This window comes from Triturus cristatus, chromosome 4_1 (assembly GCF_964204655.1).
Source record: "Triturus cristatus chromosome 4_1, aTriCri1.1, whole genome shotgun sequence".
Classification (NCBI taxonomy): domain Eukaryota; kingdom Metazoa; phylum Chordata; class Amphibia; order Caudata; family Salamandridae; genus Triturus; species Triturus cristatus.
This window is the reverse complement of record NC_140585.1, coordinates 83840195-83856725: the sequence shown is the minus strand read 5'-3', so window position 1 is coordinate 83856725 and position 16531 is coordinate 83840195. Positions and strand designations below refer to the sequence as shown.

General features: G+C 45.9%; 1 protein-coding gene across 1 annotated transcript in view; it reads right to left on the bottom strand.

Moving 5' to 3' along the window:
- LOC146839605 (L-asparaginase-like) overlaps positions 1–16531 on the bottom strand; it is a 116533-nt gene that overhangs the window by 53715 nt on the left and 46287 nt on the right. The window contains exon 4 of the mRNA XM_085650359.1: positions 5162–5245. Within this exon, the coding sequence (XP_085506485.1) occupies positions 5162–5245 (84 nt within the window). The remainder of the gene's footprint in view (positions 1–5161; positions 5246–16531) is intronic.

Sequence of the window (16531 nt, the reverse complement as noted above, 5' to 3'; positions counted from 1 at the left end):
TCCTTGGTTATCGCTACTTTCCTTTCGCCTGCTTGAAGACTGACTTAGCCATGATATCCAATGGAAGGTGGATATCATGGCTAAGTATGTGGGGCCGTATCAACAAGCTATCGCCAAACTCTGTGAGATTATCGCTGGATTTCCAGCGATAATCTCACATTTGGCAGTTAGCGCTTGAAATTTTATCGCTTTTGAGATAAGCGTTACTGATAGCACGCTATCTCAGCGATAAAATTCCACGTTAACCGGCGATAATTATCCTAGCGCTACGTGCGCTTAGCGATAATTATCGCCGGTCCTTGATCATATGCCCCTAAAATTGGTTCGTACAATGTTCTATATAAACAGTACATGCTATTAAATATCTCTGTCACACTGCCCACAAAACATGTATTTTAAATATTAGAAGAGTCTACGTAGAACATATCGAATGCACATCTTCAACAGAAACAGACTTGCTAGATGCCGGTGGCAACATTTATTTTTGCATTTACTTTGAAACAAATAACCTTTACAAACCCTCCGCACATGCAGGCAGGGACAGACCCCTGCTTGCGTGTAAAGAATCTGCTTTTGCTGCATGGTCACCCCAGATTTTTTGCCTGTTTATGATTCATATTGTTCCTGCTATCATGACAGCGTGTTAGCTCTGTCCCTAAAGTAAGCAGTTACAAAACCTTCTTTCCGCCATGGAGGTAAAGCTGTGTTTTCTAAGAGCAGACTTAGGGCGTGATTTCAAAGTTGGCGAACAGCCTTTTTCTCTGCCCGCTCTATGGAGTAAGTTACTCCGTCGCCCTGACGGAGCTGCCGCCTGCAGTGGCGTAACGAAAGTTGAGGGGGCCCCCCTGCCAGGTATACAGAGTGGCCCCCACTCCAGATTTAATCCAGGGCTCTCAGACCGAAGTTCTGTGATGAGGGGGCCCCCTGAACTCGGAGGCCCCCCCCGCACCGCGGAGGCTGCGGGGGCCTGTGTTACACCCCTGGCCGCCTGCCAAACTGAGAATGGCCGCCAAGCAGGCGGCCGTTTCTTACAGCATTGACAGGACCCTCTGCCTCGGTGGTTCCTGTCAATGCGTTGTGAAGTTTCGTGTACTGCTCCGTCAACACGACGAACCCGTGAAGAAACTGTTTTCTTTTTGTTTTCTAAAAGAAAATCCTGAAGCGGTATTTTCATTTTGAAAATACAAAAGAAAATACTCCCCTCCCCCTCGGCAGGGGTCGCCCATGGCAAGAGGAACATTTTGCAGTTTTTAATGCCCCCTACTGCCAGGGTTTTCCTGGCAGGAACAGGCAGTGAAGACTAACCTCCAGGGGTGTAACAGAGGCCCCCCGCAGCCCCCAGGGTGCGTGGGGCCCCTAAGCTCCAGGGGGCCCCCCTCAGCACAGCACACTGGCTGCAGAGCTCCTGACTGAGCCAGGAGGGGGCCTCTCTATGTACCATGCAGGGAGGCCCCCTCAAGCTTCGTTACGCCAGTGCTAACCTCTAATTCCATGCATCTAAATCAGGTGGGTCGAATTACAGGTCTTCCTCTGACAGTCCTCACTGTGCAGGCCCATTGGATGGGGTTTTAATCACGGCAGAGATGGAATAGCCTCCACCATGATTAAACGTATGGGCCACTCACATCTAAATCAGGTGGGCGGACCACATTCTTGGCGGTAAGGATACTCCATCACCGCTGCTATGGAGTATCTTTAGCGCCAAAAATTAAATCAGGACCTTTGTTGTGAATAATATCACTTTTTAAATCTAGGTATGGAAACATTCTAAAACAGACAATAAAAGTTATTTTCCATTTTGTTTTTAAAAATTCTGTGGTGAATGTAGATTTTTAAAGCTTTTTGTGGAAAAGTAACTACAGAAAAGAATCCTTCGTGCTACCTGGGAGTAAACTGGTTTGGAAATGGTTTGCCTTTCATCTGTGCTCCAGAGACGGAATATACATCCTTGACTGACTTGTTAAGGACTCTCCTCTTAGAAGACAATGGCTTGGGCTCTCGCAGCAGGAAGGCAGGAGTTGTGGGAACAGTGGCACTTAGCAAGGATTAGTCATCTAGGAGGGAGGCAGGACAACCTGACAACGCAAAGGGCTGTTTTCACAGTGCTTCCTTTTTTGAGGTAAAAATGCACTTGAGATTGTCAAGAACTCTACCCACTGGTTCAGAGACCCACCCTAGTGATCGGAGCCAGCCGGACATTGGGTGGTCAATTAAAAGAACCAGGGCCCTGTGCAGATGGTCTTTATGAGCATATTGTGTGTGTGTTTGTACAGGGGGTGTCTACACATAACAATGCCAGTCGCGGCTCGCATGACTCGAAAGTGGGGGGCGGGTGGTAGGGTCGCGTGGCTGTTCGCGTGGGGGTTTGCTTAGAGGAACACACTGAATTTAACAACAAAAAATATACAACTTACATTACCGGGTCCCACGCCGCCTCCACTCCTGGCCGGTTCCCACTGCTGGAAATGGAACAAGCAAAGGCAGCCTCCCTCTCCTCCCCTTAGCCAATCACAATGCTCCTTTGGCAGCGTTGTAATTGGGGCAGACAGCGCCCAGCAGGGCACCTGTATGGAGGCCATTTTCTCTATGTAGGCTGCATGAAGCCTACATAGAGAAAATGTAGAGTACGCATGACTGGTTTGGTTGGCCCCAGAGGGCTGACCAAACAGTCAACGCCCACAACAGTGGGCAAGCCACTCCTCACTGAACCGCCCAACCGCCCACCCCCAACCAGGCATACCATTCTGCTTTCTCGCAGCACAAGAAGCAGAAACATGAAAAGGTATTTAAAATAACATTTTATGTTTCTGCTTCTCGCACTGTGAGAAAGCTGAGAGGCGACACTCCTCCGCCCTAATGGAGGAGCCTCCCTTGAACAATGCCTAGGGAATTTGGCGGGAGATACATACAAACTCAGAGCACAGCACACAGGAAATCACAGAGTGGTAGCCGCTGTGCACCATAGCAGAAGAGCTCACAGGAACCAACAACACAGCACATAAGAAGTCACAGACTGGTAGTTGTATGCTGTGAGATATTTGAAAGCACACATAAAATCAGACTTCTTGCGGTGCTCAAGAAGCCATAATGGAAGAGTGCCTTAGAGACCACAGTATAACACACAGGAAGGCACGGAGCAGCAGCTCTGCAGCAAGTCACAGACGATAGCACACAGGAACTCACAGCACACAGGAAGTCACAGACTGGTAACTGTATATAGGAAGCGACACAATAGTTGCCAAGCCGCAGCATCTCTGTACCGCAGGTCACAGAAGAGCAAACGTGAAGTCACAGTATAGCACAAAAGAATTCAATGAGCAGCAGATCTGCAGCAAGTATAACAGGATATAGTACACAGGAACTCACAGCACACAGGAAGTCACAGACTGGTAGTTGTATGATGTGAGCTATGTGATAGCACACATAAAGTCAGACTTCTAGCTGTGCTCAAGAAGCCATAAAAGAAGAGTGCATTAGAGACCACAGTATAACACACAGGAAGGCACTGAGCAGCAGCTCTGCAGCAAGTCACAGACGATAGCACACAGGAACTCATAGCACACAGGAAGTCACAGACTGGTAACTGTATATAGGAAACCACACAATAGTTGCCAAGCAGCAGCATCTCTGCACCGAAAGTCACAAAAGAGCACACGTGAAGTCACAGTATAGCACAAAGGAAGTCAATGAGCAGCAGCTCTGCAGCAAGTGTCACAGGATATAGTACACAGGAACTCACAGCAGACTGGTAACTGTATACAGGAAACCACACAATAGTGGCTAAGCAACAGCATCTCTGCACCGGAAGTCACAGAAGAACACACATGAAGTCACAGTTTAGCACAAAGGAAGTCACTGAGCAGCAGCTCTGCAGCAAGTGTCACAGGAGATAGTACACAGGAAATCACAGCACACAGGAAGTCACAGATTGGTAACTGTATACAGGAAGCCACACAACAGTTAGCCAGCAGCAGCAGCTCTGCACTAGAAGACACAGAAGTGCACACGTGAAGTCACAGTATAGAATGCAGGAAGGCACTAAACAGCAGCAGCTCTGCAGCAAGTTTCACAGGAGATAGTACAAGGGAACCTTCAGCACACAGGAAGTCACAGACTGGTAACTATATACAGAAAGCCACCTATTTGTTACCAAGCAGCAGCAGCTCTGCACTGTAAGACATAGAAGAGCACACATGAAGTCACAGTATAGCACACAGGAAGGTACTGAGCAGCAACTCTGCAGCAAGTCAAAGAAGGTTACACACAGGAACTCACAGCACACAGGAAGTCACAGACTGGTAAATATATACAGAAAGCCACACATTAGTTACCAAGCAGCAGCAGCTCTGAACTGGAAGACACAGAAGAACACATGTGAAGTCACAGTATAGAACACAGGAAGGCACTGAGCAGCAGCAGCTCTGCAGCAAGTGCCACAGGAGATAGTACACAGGAACTCACAGCACACAGGAAGTCACAGACTGGTAACTGTGTCCAGAAAGCCACACATTACTTACCAAGCAGCAGCAGCTCTGCACTGGAAGACATAGAAGAGCACACGTGAAGTCACAGTATAGAACACAGCAAGGCACTGAGCAGCAGCTCTGCAGCTAGTCACAGACGATAGAAGACAGGAACTAATAGCACACAGGAAGTCACAGACTGGTAACTGTATACAAGAAGCCACACATTAGTTACTAAGCAGCAGCAGCTCTGCACTGGAAGTCACAGAAGAAGACAAAGAAGAACACACGTTAAGTCAGGAAGCCACACATTAGTTACCAAGTAGCAGCAGCTCTGCACTGGAAGACACAGAAGAGCACACATGAAGTCACAGTATAGCACACAGGAAAGGCACTGAGCAGCAACTCTGCAGCAAGTCACAGAAGGTCGCACACAGGAATCTACAGCACACAGGAAGTCACAGACTGGTAACTGTATACAGGAAGCCACACAATAGTTACCAAGCAGCAGTAGCACTGCAATGGAAGTCACAGAAAAGCACACTTCAAGCCGCAGTATAGCACATATGAAGGCGCTGAGTAACAACAGCTGCATAAAGGAAGTCACAGAACAGCATCTGAGAAGAGTCACAATGCTGGCAAAGACAGCCCTTGCATGCAGAGACACTACACCAGTGTAGGAATGGAATAATCCTTACAGGCAGAGCTCCATCCCTATCCTCATTTGCGGAATCGCCACTTTTGCGGTCTTGACTTTCAGGATCTTGATCACATCGAACCTCCTGCAATGAGAATGTGCACAGATTATTCTGAGTGTACAGATGTCCTCCTGAGTGTGCACGCATCAGAGTGAGTGTGAAGCTGGCCTCGTGGCTGAACCTGTGCTCTTCTGTGGCCTCAGTGTGCATGCCATCCTCACTCATCCTGTGCAAGCCCTTAGCTCCAGTGAGATCTTCTGGTAGTTTGGGCGACTAAACACCACAACAGGGGTTCTTCCAAACACTGTTTCACAAGGGCATGATAAAGATAGTGCAGTGTTTACATGTCTGTGTGTATGTTATTTATGTAGGTAGATCACATTGTGTACAGCACAATGGAAATAAAATATAGGGGCAACTCTAATCAGGTAATGAAGCGTCAGGCTGCTTAATGCATTATAGTGTGAAGGTAAGCACTCGTTTGACTATGGTAACCCGCAACTGCCATGTTTTTCTGCCCCTGCTAACTAGACGTTTTGGTTTTTTGTCTGTCTACAGTCTAGCACGCTGACATTTAAATGCAAGACTCTCCCAATAGGGTCAGATATGTGCCTGGGGCGAGGACATCGGTGCATTTCAAGTATCGGTTGTCTGTACAGGCATCAATCCTATAGGGTGTGCTTGACTTGGGGCAGTCTGGGACCTCTACGGCCCCCTGCTGGCAATAAAGACTTAGGTCCATATTTATGGCAAAGTCATGCAGTGCAACACAGCAACTCGCCTTGCTACGCTGTGTGACGAGGAAAGGGCAGAAATGCATCATATTTAAAAGGGTCCCTGCCTTGGTCCTCACGCTGACACCGTTTTGGCTGCCTCGCACACACGATGGTACGCTGTAAGCAGGATTTTTTTTATGTGCAGAAAGATTAACTTCCTGCACAAATACAATCCCCAGAGGCATATACTTCTTTCTGTGTGTGCTGCAGAATGCAGTACACATAAAAAGAGGAAGTCATGAGGAGAAATAAAAACGACTCACCTGGGAAGGCGTAGCATTTTGGCACATTCCCTGGTCAACCCCTTTTGGTAAATATGGGAATGCATCAAAATCCATGGATTTTGCATGGGAACTCCCACACAACGCCCATGGAATGCCTCCCTGGCACAGAGTAATGTGACACAGTGGTTTGCAATGCGCTGGATTTATGAAGCCACTTAGGGCCACGCAAGGTGGGTTTGCGTGGCTTCATAAATTGCATTTTGGGCTTGCCTTACGGTTACACCATGTAGTGTGGTGCGAGTGTGACGCAATCTCAATCTTAAAAATATCCCTTGGTACTTAGAAACAAGCCTACACATGGAAGCAAGACCCACTCCTCGTTGCATCAGGAGCGAGTCACTGAGAGAGGAGGAAGAGCTCTGAGTGCATGCAGATGAGATGTACTCTGAATGGATACGAGTCCCTGAGACCCGGGGAGTGTCTGGGAGACCGAAGAGTAGTTAATGGTCTCAGGAAAGGGAAGCAGACTGAACTATATCATATGTATCAACAAAATAGGGACAAGGGGGTGAGTTTAATGCGGTCCACTGTACATACCCTGTCAACTAATGATGCAAAAAGGTACAGAGTTCCTCTGGCAAAGAAAAAGGGGTGCGGAAGGAAAAGAGTGTATTGTCATATGTCAAAGAAACTGGGGCCTGGTCAACAGTGACACAGGTCAAGAACAGAGGGGGGAAATCCCTTGTTGGAACTAGGGCTCTCACACACCCAGCAAGCTAGGTGTCATGCTTCATCATTTGAGCCTGCCCCTCGTCAGGTCGGCGCTGCAATTCCTGACGGGCTCCCAATATTGGGGCCCTTTGGCGGGGATCTTTGTTCCTGCCGAAGGGTGCAGTGGGGGTAAGGGGCCCTAGGATGTGTAGATGTGGGTGAATGTATAAAATAGGTACTGTTAGTCCACACGTAAATTTTTATAAAGTGGTAAACAGCCTAACTAAAAACAATAGGAATTGAGGTGGGTATAGGCACTAGTAAATTATGTGACTAGTTATGCATGCCCTACTCTCAAAAAGATCGACATGTTTCGTGCCATGGTAGCCAATGGTCAGGGCACTTCCTCAGGATCAAAAATAAGAACTATCTACAATATTAGGTACGTGAACAATCTACATACCCAACAGGTTCAGTGAGGTAACCTACAAAAAAGGAAAAAAGAAAAACGAAAAGGTGACAATAAACAACACATCGTGGTGCACTCACATGATGAAACAGAGTCCTATCATTAGAAGGCAGAAGGTATCTGTAAGGATAATGAGGAGAAACAAAGGAAGGATAATGTGAGGGTGCGCAAATGTAGCAGTCACCCAAGGTGAGAGTAAACAGTTTCTCACAGTAGAAGGATAAGAATAATGCAGTAAAAGGAAACACTCACCTATACTGCTATCAAGTGATTCTTGCAGAAGTAACCGGCGGTTATAAAAGTACACCAATGTGTGTCCTAAAGACAGGTGCCGGAGGGGTGAGAAAATAGTGAAAATAAGGTTAAAAGGGCGCGGTGCCGTTTGCGGCAATAAAAGGAATGTGTATGGCTAAACCGCGAGCCCCTCGAGGGTTGGAGAGATCAGGGAGAGTCAGGGTGGACTATCACCTAGTTGTTCACTACCCAGGGCTGTGTGGTGTGCAGCCATGGTAACCCGGCTACCCAGGGGAGGACGGAACGGAAGCCGAGCGCATGGGAGAGAGTGTAGTGGCAAGCCCATGCTCTCCTCCTGATGTGAAGGACCCGCGCCGTCCCCCCAACTGGCAGCGGGCCCAATCATGGACGGTAACGCCCATGCAGTTACAAAAATGCAATAGGCACCAAGCCGCTCCGCAACAGAATTCTCACCTCAGTCAGGATCTGGATAGGAATGAGGGCTGCGTGTGGTACTCACCCGCGTCGTAGGACGCGTGTAATCCTGAACCTACCCCTACCGCCGGACCTGGGATGGTTAGAGGTAGGACGGTGTATACGCCTGATATGCTGCCTCTTGATGACGTGTGGAGAACCATGTGACCAAATGCGCGTATCACAATGCGCGGAGGTCAAGCTCCCTCCAGGGTCGCCATGTGGGAACGGGGCGGAAGCCCCATTAGCTGCATATAGATGACGTGTAATCAGGTGTGTGTAACAAAAACGCATGGTGGTGCTGCTCCGGCCGTGGCGGCCATGTTGGAACGGGGAGAAAGTTAAAAAAGACTTTATTAATGAATACAGGCAACCCAGATCGGGGGACCCGTAACGGCATGGACCGCCAAAAGGCAGATTATGAAAAAAATATATATATATCTGACAAGGTGGACTGAGTTAGGTCCACAAAATAAAGTTAAGTATAGACACAAATTGTAGGTCTACGAGGCATATAACATACCCGAACGGGTATTGTAGAAAAAAAGGGAGGGGGGAGAGGGGGGAAAAGAGGGGGGAGGGAGGGGGCCTGATGGGGAGGTCCTCCAAAGGGTGTCTGGAATATATCACAATGGACAAGGTCCACAGAGTGTGTGTGGGAGACTGTATTATATCCCACAACCCGTCCTAATGAGGGTTCCGACAAGGTTGGCGGTTGGGAAATGCAGCTAAGGGCAGGAGAATCTCATCCAGTGAGTGCACCCCATGGGATGTCGTCGTTCAAGCCCGTCTGGTGTGACGATAATCTAAGGACCCATCTCTGTTCAAGCCTGAATAATGCATGTTTGGAAATCTGCGGGTGAGCCTCTAAGACTACCCAGCTCATTGAATCAGCGTGATGTTGCGCTTCCTTGAAATGTGTGTAGAGTCTAGTCGTCACTCTCTGGCAGCGTATGTTGCTTCTATGTTCCGTTATTCTGGTCTTGATCGTGCGCGTTGTCATCCCTACATATTGTAGGTCACATGGACATGTAATCATGTAGATACAGTTTTTTGTGTTGCAGTTAGTGTGTCTGGTCAAGACCCAATGGAAATCATTCTTGAAGGTGATGGCCTTCATAGTCGTGGTGAAATTGCAGGCCACACAAGAGCCACAGGGAAAGTGACCTGTTACCATGGGTAGGTCCCATATAGTGCGTTGTGCGTTGGTCACGTTAGGTTTAGGTCTTTTGTGGACCAGTAGGTCCTTGATGTTTTGTGTCCTTTTATATGCAAACCTCGGTTTCGGTATGTTCAGATTGCCCGTCTCTAGAATGTTCCAGTGTCTCAAAATGATCTTCTTAATTCTACTAGAATCCGGTGTGAAAGAAGTGACACAGGTAAGTATGTCAGTTTTGGGTTTTATTCGTGTCTCCAGGAGTACCTCTCGTGGGTTGTTCCTAGCTCTTTTGATAGAGTTATGAACATGTCTTTCTGGATAGCCCCTGGCCTTCAGATTAGATGATAAAACTCTAGCCTCTGTGTTGTAATCAGCCAAATTTGTGCAATTACGTCTAATGCGTAGAAACTGGCCAAACGATAAATTATCCCTCAAAGTTTTGGGATGATGGCTATCATAGCGCAGTAGACTGTTGCGATCAGTGGGTTTCTTATATAGTGTTGTGCTGAGAGTACCATCAAGTAGTGTGATGTTCAAGTCCAGGAATGGTATTGAACGTTCTGATATTGTGTGGGAAAACCTGAGAAATTCATTCTGCTCATTGATCCATTTAATGAAATCTACACAGTCAGTACGTGTACCATGCCAAAAGATCAATATGTCATCAATAAATCGTTTCCAAAGTGTGATGTTATCATGGAAAGGATTCGAGATGTTGAAGATCACATCTTTTTCAAAAGCTGCCATATAGAGACACGCTACACTAGGAGCAAAGGTGCTCCCCATCGATGTACCCTGGCTTTGATGATAGAGTTGTTTATTAAATTCAAAAAAATTCTCAGTCAAAACCAGGGTAGCACAATCAACAATGAATGTTATGGGCGTAGGTGACGACCAGTTGAGTGCTCGTAAGGCTGATTCAATGACAGCCAGGGTGGCCCTCTGAGGAATATTAGTGTAGAGGGCCTCTTCATCCAGGGTGACCAGAAAGTCAACATTGCCTGTATCTGTGAAATGGTCAATGATCTTAAGGACATCAGTAGTATCTTTTATAAACGAGGGGATGTCTCGTACCAAGGGTTGAAAAAAATGATCACAGAACTTAGACAGAGGCTCGAGAAGCAAGCCAATGCCAGATACAATCGGTCGTCCCGGTACCGGGGTAATCCCCTTGTGAATTTTAGGTAGGGTATAGAAGAACGGGGTCCTGGGTTCTCGAGCCATCAGGAACTCTGCTTCTTTGTGGGTAATCCAATTGTTGGATTCAGCCTCATGTACCAGAGTGGTAATGATAGTTTTGAGGCGCGGGGTGGGGTCGGACGTTATAGGAGTGTAATATCTCCCATTTGACAGTTGGCGTCTGCACTCTTTCTCATAATCAGTGGTAGACTGGATCACAATAGCTCCACCCTTATCTGCCTGTTTAATGGTGATTGAAGTATCTTCTGACAGGTTCTTAAGTATGAGGGTTTCTTGTTTAGTAAGGTTGTGAAAGGGTGCCTCCCTGTAAGGTAGGTTAAGCTCTTTGATAACTGCTTTTTCAAATGTAAGGACCTCCACTGGGACCATACTATTGTGTGGGGTAAATGTTGAGGGGTTTCTCAATCCTGAGTCGCCCTCTTCCATGAGTGGTTGGTCCTGAAAAAAGGATTTTAATCGTATCTTACGAAACAGTTTGTGGACCTCACAGTGATCTCTAAAACGGTCCACCCTCGGGGTGGGGACAAAACCCAGACCCTTTTGTAGTAGTGATTTCTCAGGGGCTGTGAGGATCCGGTGTGAAAGATTCACTACTAGTTCCTCTTGTCCTTCGTTCTGCTCCTGGTGTCCATGCCGTTGGTCGGTGAATCTTGCCAGTGGACCTGTTTTTGTGCACCTCTTCTGTTGCGCCCTCTTCTTCTGCCCCAACCTCTGCCTAAAAAAGGTTGGTTATTGCCATTAAAGAACTGAGGAGGGCATTGTTGATATTGGGGAAACTGCCAGAAGGGTGGTGGTGGTGGCGGACCTTGGAAAATAGGGGAGCCATGAAATGATGGACCATTGTAAAACTTATTGGTACGCTGATTCCTCCTAGAATTGTTGCTGCCCCAACTATTAGTGCTGGAGTTGCTATCACTAGAGTCTCTCCTCTCTGAGGTGTCATCAGAGGAGTAGCCTGTTTTCTCTGAGGTGTAGTCAGCTTTGAGATATGGATATACTTTTTCCTTATCAAACTTTTGTATATCCTTCTGTAGTTTGGTTATTTTTTGTTTCATTAAATAGTCTTTATTCTCAGCGATCTCAGCGTTAATCTCTGCAAGTTTGGTTTTATACGCCGTGGTCTGGATGGCTGTTTTCAAAGACCCTTCAGCGATTTGAATCCTCACGAGGATGGCATCAGCCAATCTTCTTGCGGTATTGATTATTAAGACTAGCCAGTCCCTAGTACATTTCCATGCCACTTGGGACCATTCTTTCTTGAAAGTGGCATCATCCAGAAATAATCTAGGGAAATTATTGACAATAAGGCCTGAGGGTGCTATGTTAGCCCGCAGGTATTCTGTCATGAGTGCCCCATGTAATGTTATCTTGAGCCACTCCTTTTTAAGGTGGACTAGGGCGGTCCAGTCATCCGACTGCGAGCCTGTCGCTGCGTTACCATCAGCCCCTAGTAGGGCTGGTGTCCTATCTAAAATGTCCATAACTGCATCATCACTAAAACTCAAACCCTGGTGGAAATCCATCGTGGGTGAGAAATAAAGTGGAGAAGACAAGGTGGGCCAGTCAAGATTATATATTATAATCAGCTGGTAACATAAGAGTCCCACGGGTGAAAAACCCGTGCAAATGTATCAACAAAATAGGGACAAGGGGGTGAGTTTAATGTTTAAAGTTAATTTCTACAATACCCGTTCGGGTATGTTATATGCCTCATAGACCTACAATTTGTGTCTATACTTAACTTTATTTTGTGGACCTAACTCAGTCCCCCTGGTCAGATATATATATATTTTTTTCATAATCTGCCTTTTGGCGGTCCATGCCGTTACGGGTCCCCCGATCTGGGTTGCCTGTATTCATTAATAAAGTCTTTTTTAACTTTCTCCCCATTCCAACATGGCCGCCACAGCCGGAGCAGCACCACCATGCGTTTTTGTTACACACACCTGATTACACTCATCTATATGCAGCTAATGGGGCTTCCGCCCCGTTCCAACATGGCGACCCTGGACGGAGCTTGACCTCCGCGCATTGTGATACGCGCATTTGGTCACATGGTTCTCCACACGTCACCAAGAGGCAGCATATCAGGCGTATACACCGTCCTACCTCTAACCATCCCAGGTCCGGCGGTAGGGGTAGGTTCAGGATTACACGCGTCCTACGACGCGGGTGAGTACCACACGCATCCCTCATTCCTATCCAGATCCTGACTGAGGTGAGAATTCTGTTGCGGAGCGGCTTGGTACCTATTCCATTTTTGTAACTGCATGGGCTTTACCGTCCATGATTGGGCCCGCTGCCAGATGGGGGGACGGCGCGGGTCCTTCACATCAGGAGGAGAGCATGGGCTTGCCACTACACTCTCTCCCATGCGCTCGGCTTCCGTTCCGTCCTCCCCTGGGTAGCCGGGTTACAATGGCTGCACACCACACCGCCCTGGGTAGTGAACAATAGGTGATGGTCCACCCTGACTCTCCCTGATCTCTCCAACCCTCGAGGGGCTCGCGGTTTAGCCATACACATTCCTTTTATTGCCGCAAACGGCACCGCGCCTTTTTAACCTTATTTTCACTATTTTCTCACCCCTCCGGCACCTGTCTTTAGGACACACATTGGAGTCCTTTTATAACCGCCGGTCACTGCTGCAAGAATCACTTGATAGCAGTATAGGTGAGTGTTTCCTTTTACTGCATTATTCTTATCCTTCTACTGTGAGACTGTTTACTCTCACCTTGGGTGACTGCTACATTTGCGCACCCTCACATTATCCTTCCTTTGTTTCTCCTCATTATCCTTACGGATACCTTCTGCCTTCTAATGATAGGACTCTGTTTCATCATGTGAGTGCACCACGATGTGTTGTTTATTGTCACCTTTTCATTTTTCTTTTTTCCTTTTTTGTAGGTTACCTCACTGAACCTGTTGGGTATGTAGATTGTTCACGTACCTAATATTGTAGATAGTTCTTATTTTTGATCCTGAGGAAGTGCCCTGACCATTGGCTACCATGGCACGAAACATGTCAATCTTTTTGAGAGTAGGGCATGCATAACTAGTCACATAAATTACTAGTGCCTATACCCACCTCAATTCCTATTGTTTTTAGTTAGGCTGTTTACCACTTTATTAAAATTTACGTGTGGACTAACAGTACCTATTTTATATATTCACCCACATCTACACATCCTAGGGCCCCTTACCCCCACTGCACCCTTCGGCAGGAACAAAAGATCCCCGCCAAAGAGCCCCAATATTGGGAGCCCGTCAGGAATTGCAGCGCCGACCTGACGAGGGGCAGGCTCAAATGATGAAGCATGACACCTAGCTTGCTGGGTGTGTGAGAGCCCTAGTTCCAACAAGGGATTTCCCCCCTCTGTTCTTGACCTGTGTCACTGTTGACCAGGCAAGTGTTGAAATATCGCGCACTCCCGTTTAATCTCTGAGTATGTTGAATTTTAACAAGTAGTGGCGTGCTGCTAGAGGAGCGACCCCTAAACCAAGGTCGAAGAAATAACAAGAGTTGCACTATCCCATCCAGGGTGGTGTCCCTCTATGCGCACAGCGTTGTGGGGTAACAAAGTTACCAATTTTCGTTCTGGTTAAACCAAAGTTTCGATAATGTTCTCACTGAGCCTTTAACTAAAACAGAAAATACACTGAAAGGTCTTACATCCAAGAGTACCTATGTAGCCCCGGTGAGCCACAAAATTCTTGATACCTTTGAGACTTTGGTGAAGCAAGATCTTCAGTCTGTTTTTAAACATCGCAAACCCAAACATGCAAACTTTACATCGAAGGATAAATCTCTGCTCAAGCAACTAGCTGACAATCCCAACATAATCTTCCTTGATGCTGACAAAGGAGGGGCACTGGTTGCCATGGATACCATACACTACACTCGAAAACTGGATGAACATGTGTTAGACTCTAACACCTACTCAAAACTTGATTACAATCCTACAACTACCATCTTACAAGTTTTACAGAATCTTGTGGATAAAGCAGTCCTATCGGGCACCATTGGTGAGACAGAAAAGAAATTTCTAATCTCTAAATTTCCTAGAAGTCCATCCCTACGGATGTTACCAAAGATCCACAAAAATCTACTGGATCCCCCTATGCGGCCCATCGTTTCAACTAGAGGCTCACTTCACGAACCAGTTGGCAAGTACCTGGACAGACATCTTCAACCTCTCGTGCAGTCTATGTCTACCTATGTTAAAGACACAACAGACTTTCTGAACATTCTTCTCAAGTTCAACATCCCGTGGGACACGGATATGTACCTTTGCACGATAGATGTTACTTCCCTCTACACCTCAATTCCCCATAACATGGGGTTAGAAGCCATGGAACATTTTCTTCTACAATCACAAATTTCTCATGATTTACAGGTTTTTTTAATGGAGCTTCTACACTTTACACTTTATCACAGCTATTTCTCTCACAACAACCAATTTTTTCTTCAACTGACTGGAACATCCATGGGAAATTAGTGCAGCTCCTTGCTACGCTAACCTGTTCATGCACAAGTTTGAGTTGGATCACATTTTGCACACCACACCATGGGAGAATCATCTGTTACTGTTTGTTCGCTACATTGATGACATTTTCTTAATTTGGAGAGGTTCAAAAACCATACTGACTGAAGCGATTACGAATCTTAACACCATCAACGATAGACTCAAGTTCACTTCTACCATCAGTGAAACAGACATAAATTTCCTAGATGTTCACATTTACATCGTGGATCATCACATTCAAACTACACTCTTCAGGAAAGACACAGACAGAAACAATCTGTTACACTACTCGAGTTTTCATCAACCTTCTCTAAAACGACATCTACCATTTTCCCAATTTCTCAGGATAAAGAGAATCATCTCTGAACCCCAACAACTAACCCAACAAACCTTGGAAATGGAACGACGCTTTGTAAAGCGAGGTTATCCATCACAAATATTGACAACAGCCATTGACAAATCGTCCAATAAACAAAGGGGAATGTTGTTGGAAAAACAACCAACAGCCTCAGATACAGCTACGAGAATGGTTATGGTTACAAAATTCTCAACAGAAAGTTTTAACATCAGGAAATCCATTCTTAGACATTGGCCTTTACTACAAATGGAATCTGACTTCAATCAGATCTTTTCGCAGCAACCACTGTTTGCCTACGAAAGGAGTAGAAATTTCATGGAGGTATTAAAATCAACAAGCTCCTTACAGCCATTTTCTGAATACAAGGGTACTATACCTTGCCACAATTGTGGGAATTGTAATAACATCATTACAGGCACGAACATACAACATCCAACTAAAGGTCACAACATAAAACTTTTCGTTTTTGCAACTTGTGATTCCAAAAATGTTGTTTACATGTTGAAGTGCCCATGCGGCTTGCCTTATATTGGCAAAACCGAAAGGAAAATGAAAACCCGATTAAACGAACACAAAAGCAACATCCGCAACAACAATCTCAATTCGACAGTAGCAGTACATTTTAATGAACACAAACACAACGTCAGTCAATTACGTTTCCTAGTGTGTGAAACAGTTCCGCTAAGGGAAGGTTGTGACAACAGAAAATTTCTGATTCAAAGAGAGACCTTTTGGATTTACAAAATGAACTCCATGGTACCCCTTGGACTGAATGATCGTCTCGAACTGAGTTGCTTTATTTGACTTTGAATTGTTGCCCACAAGAATGCCCAAAAGCTCATATACATCTTTCATGTTTAAAATGTTATTGTTTTTTCTCCACTGTTTCTTTACCCATCTTCAACCTTTCTGCTTACATGTATTTTCCATCCATGTTTCTTTTTCTTTTTGATTTGATTCTTTACAACTTTATTTAATTTTTTCCAACACCGTTTTTTAGCTTTTATCTTACATTGGTGACCACAACTTATTATTTCAACTTTTATGTATTTTGCCTTGGTTACATTGTACTAACTCGGTTTTCTTGTCGAGTCATTGTTTATTGCTTTTTGTCATGTTCTGACAATTTACATGTTTTCTATTCTAAGATGGCCGCCACTATTAGAGTCTTCTTTCTTTGTTCACTATCCGCATACTTAACATGGCTACACGTTTACTAACGGTTTTTCGGATCAGAGC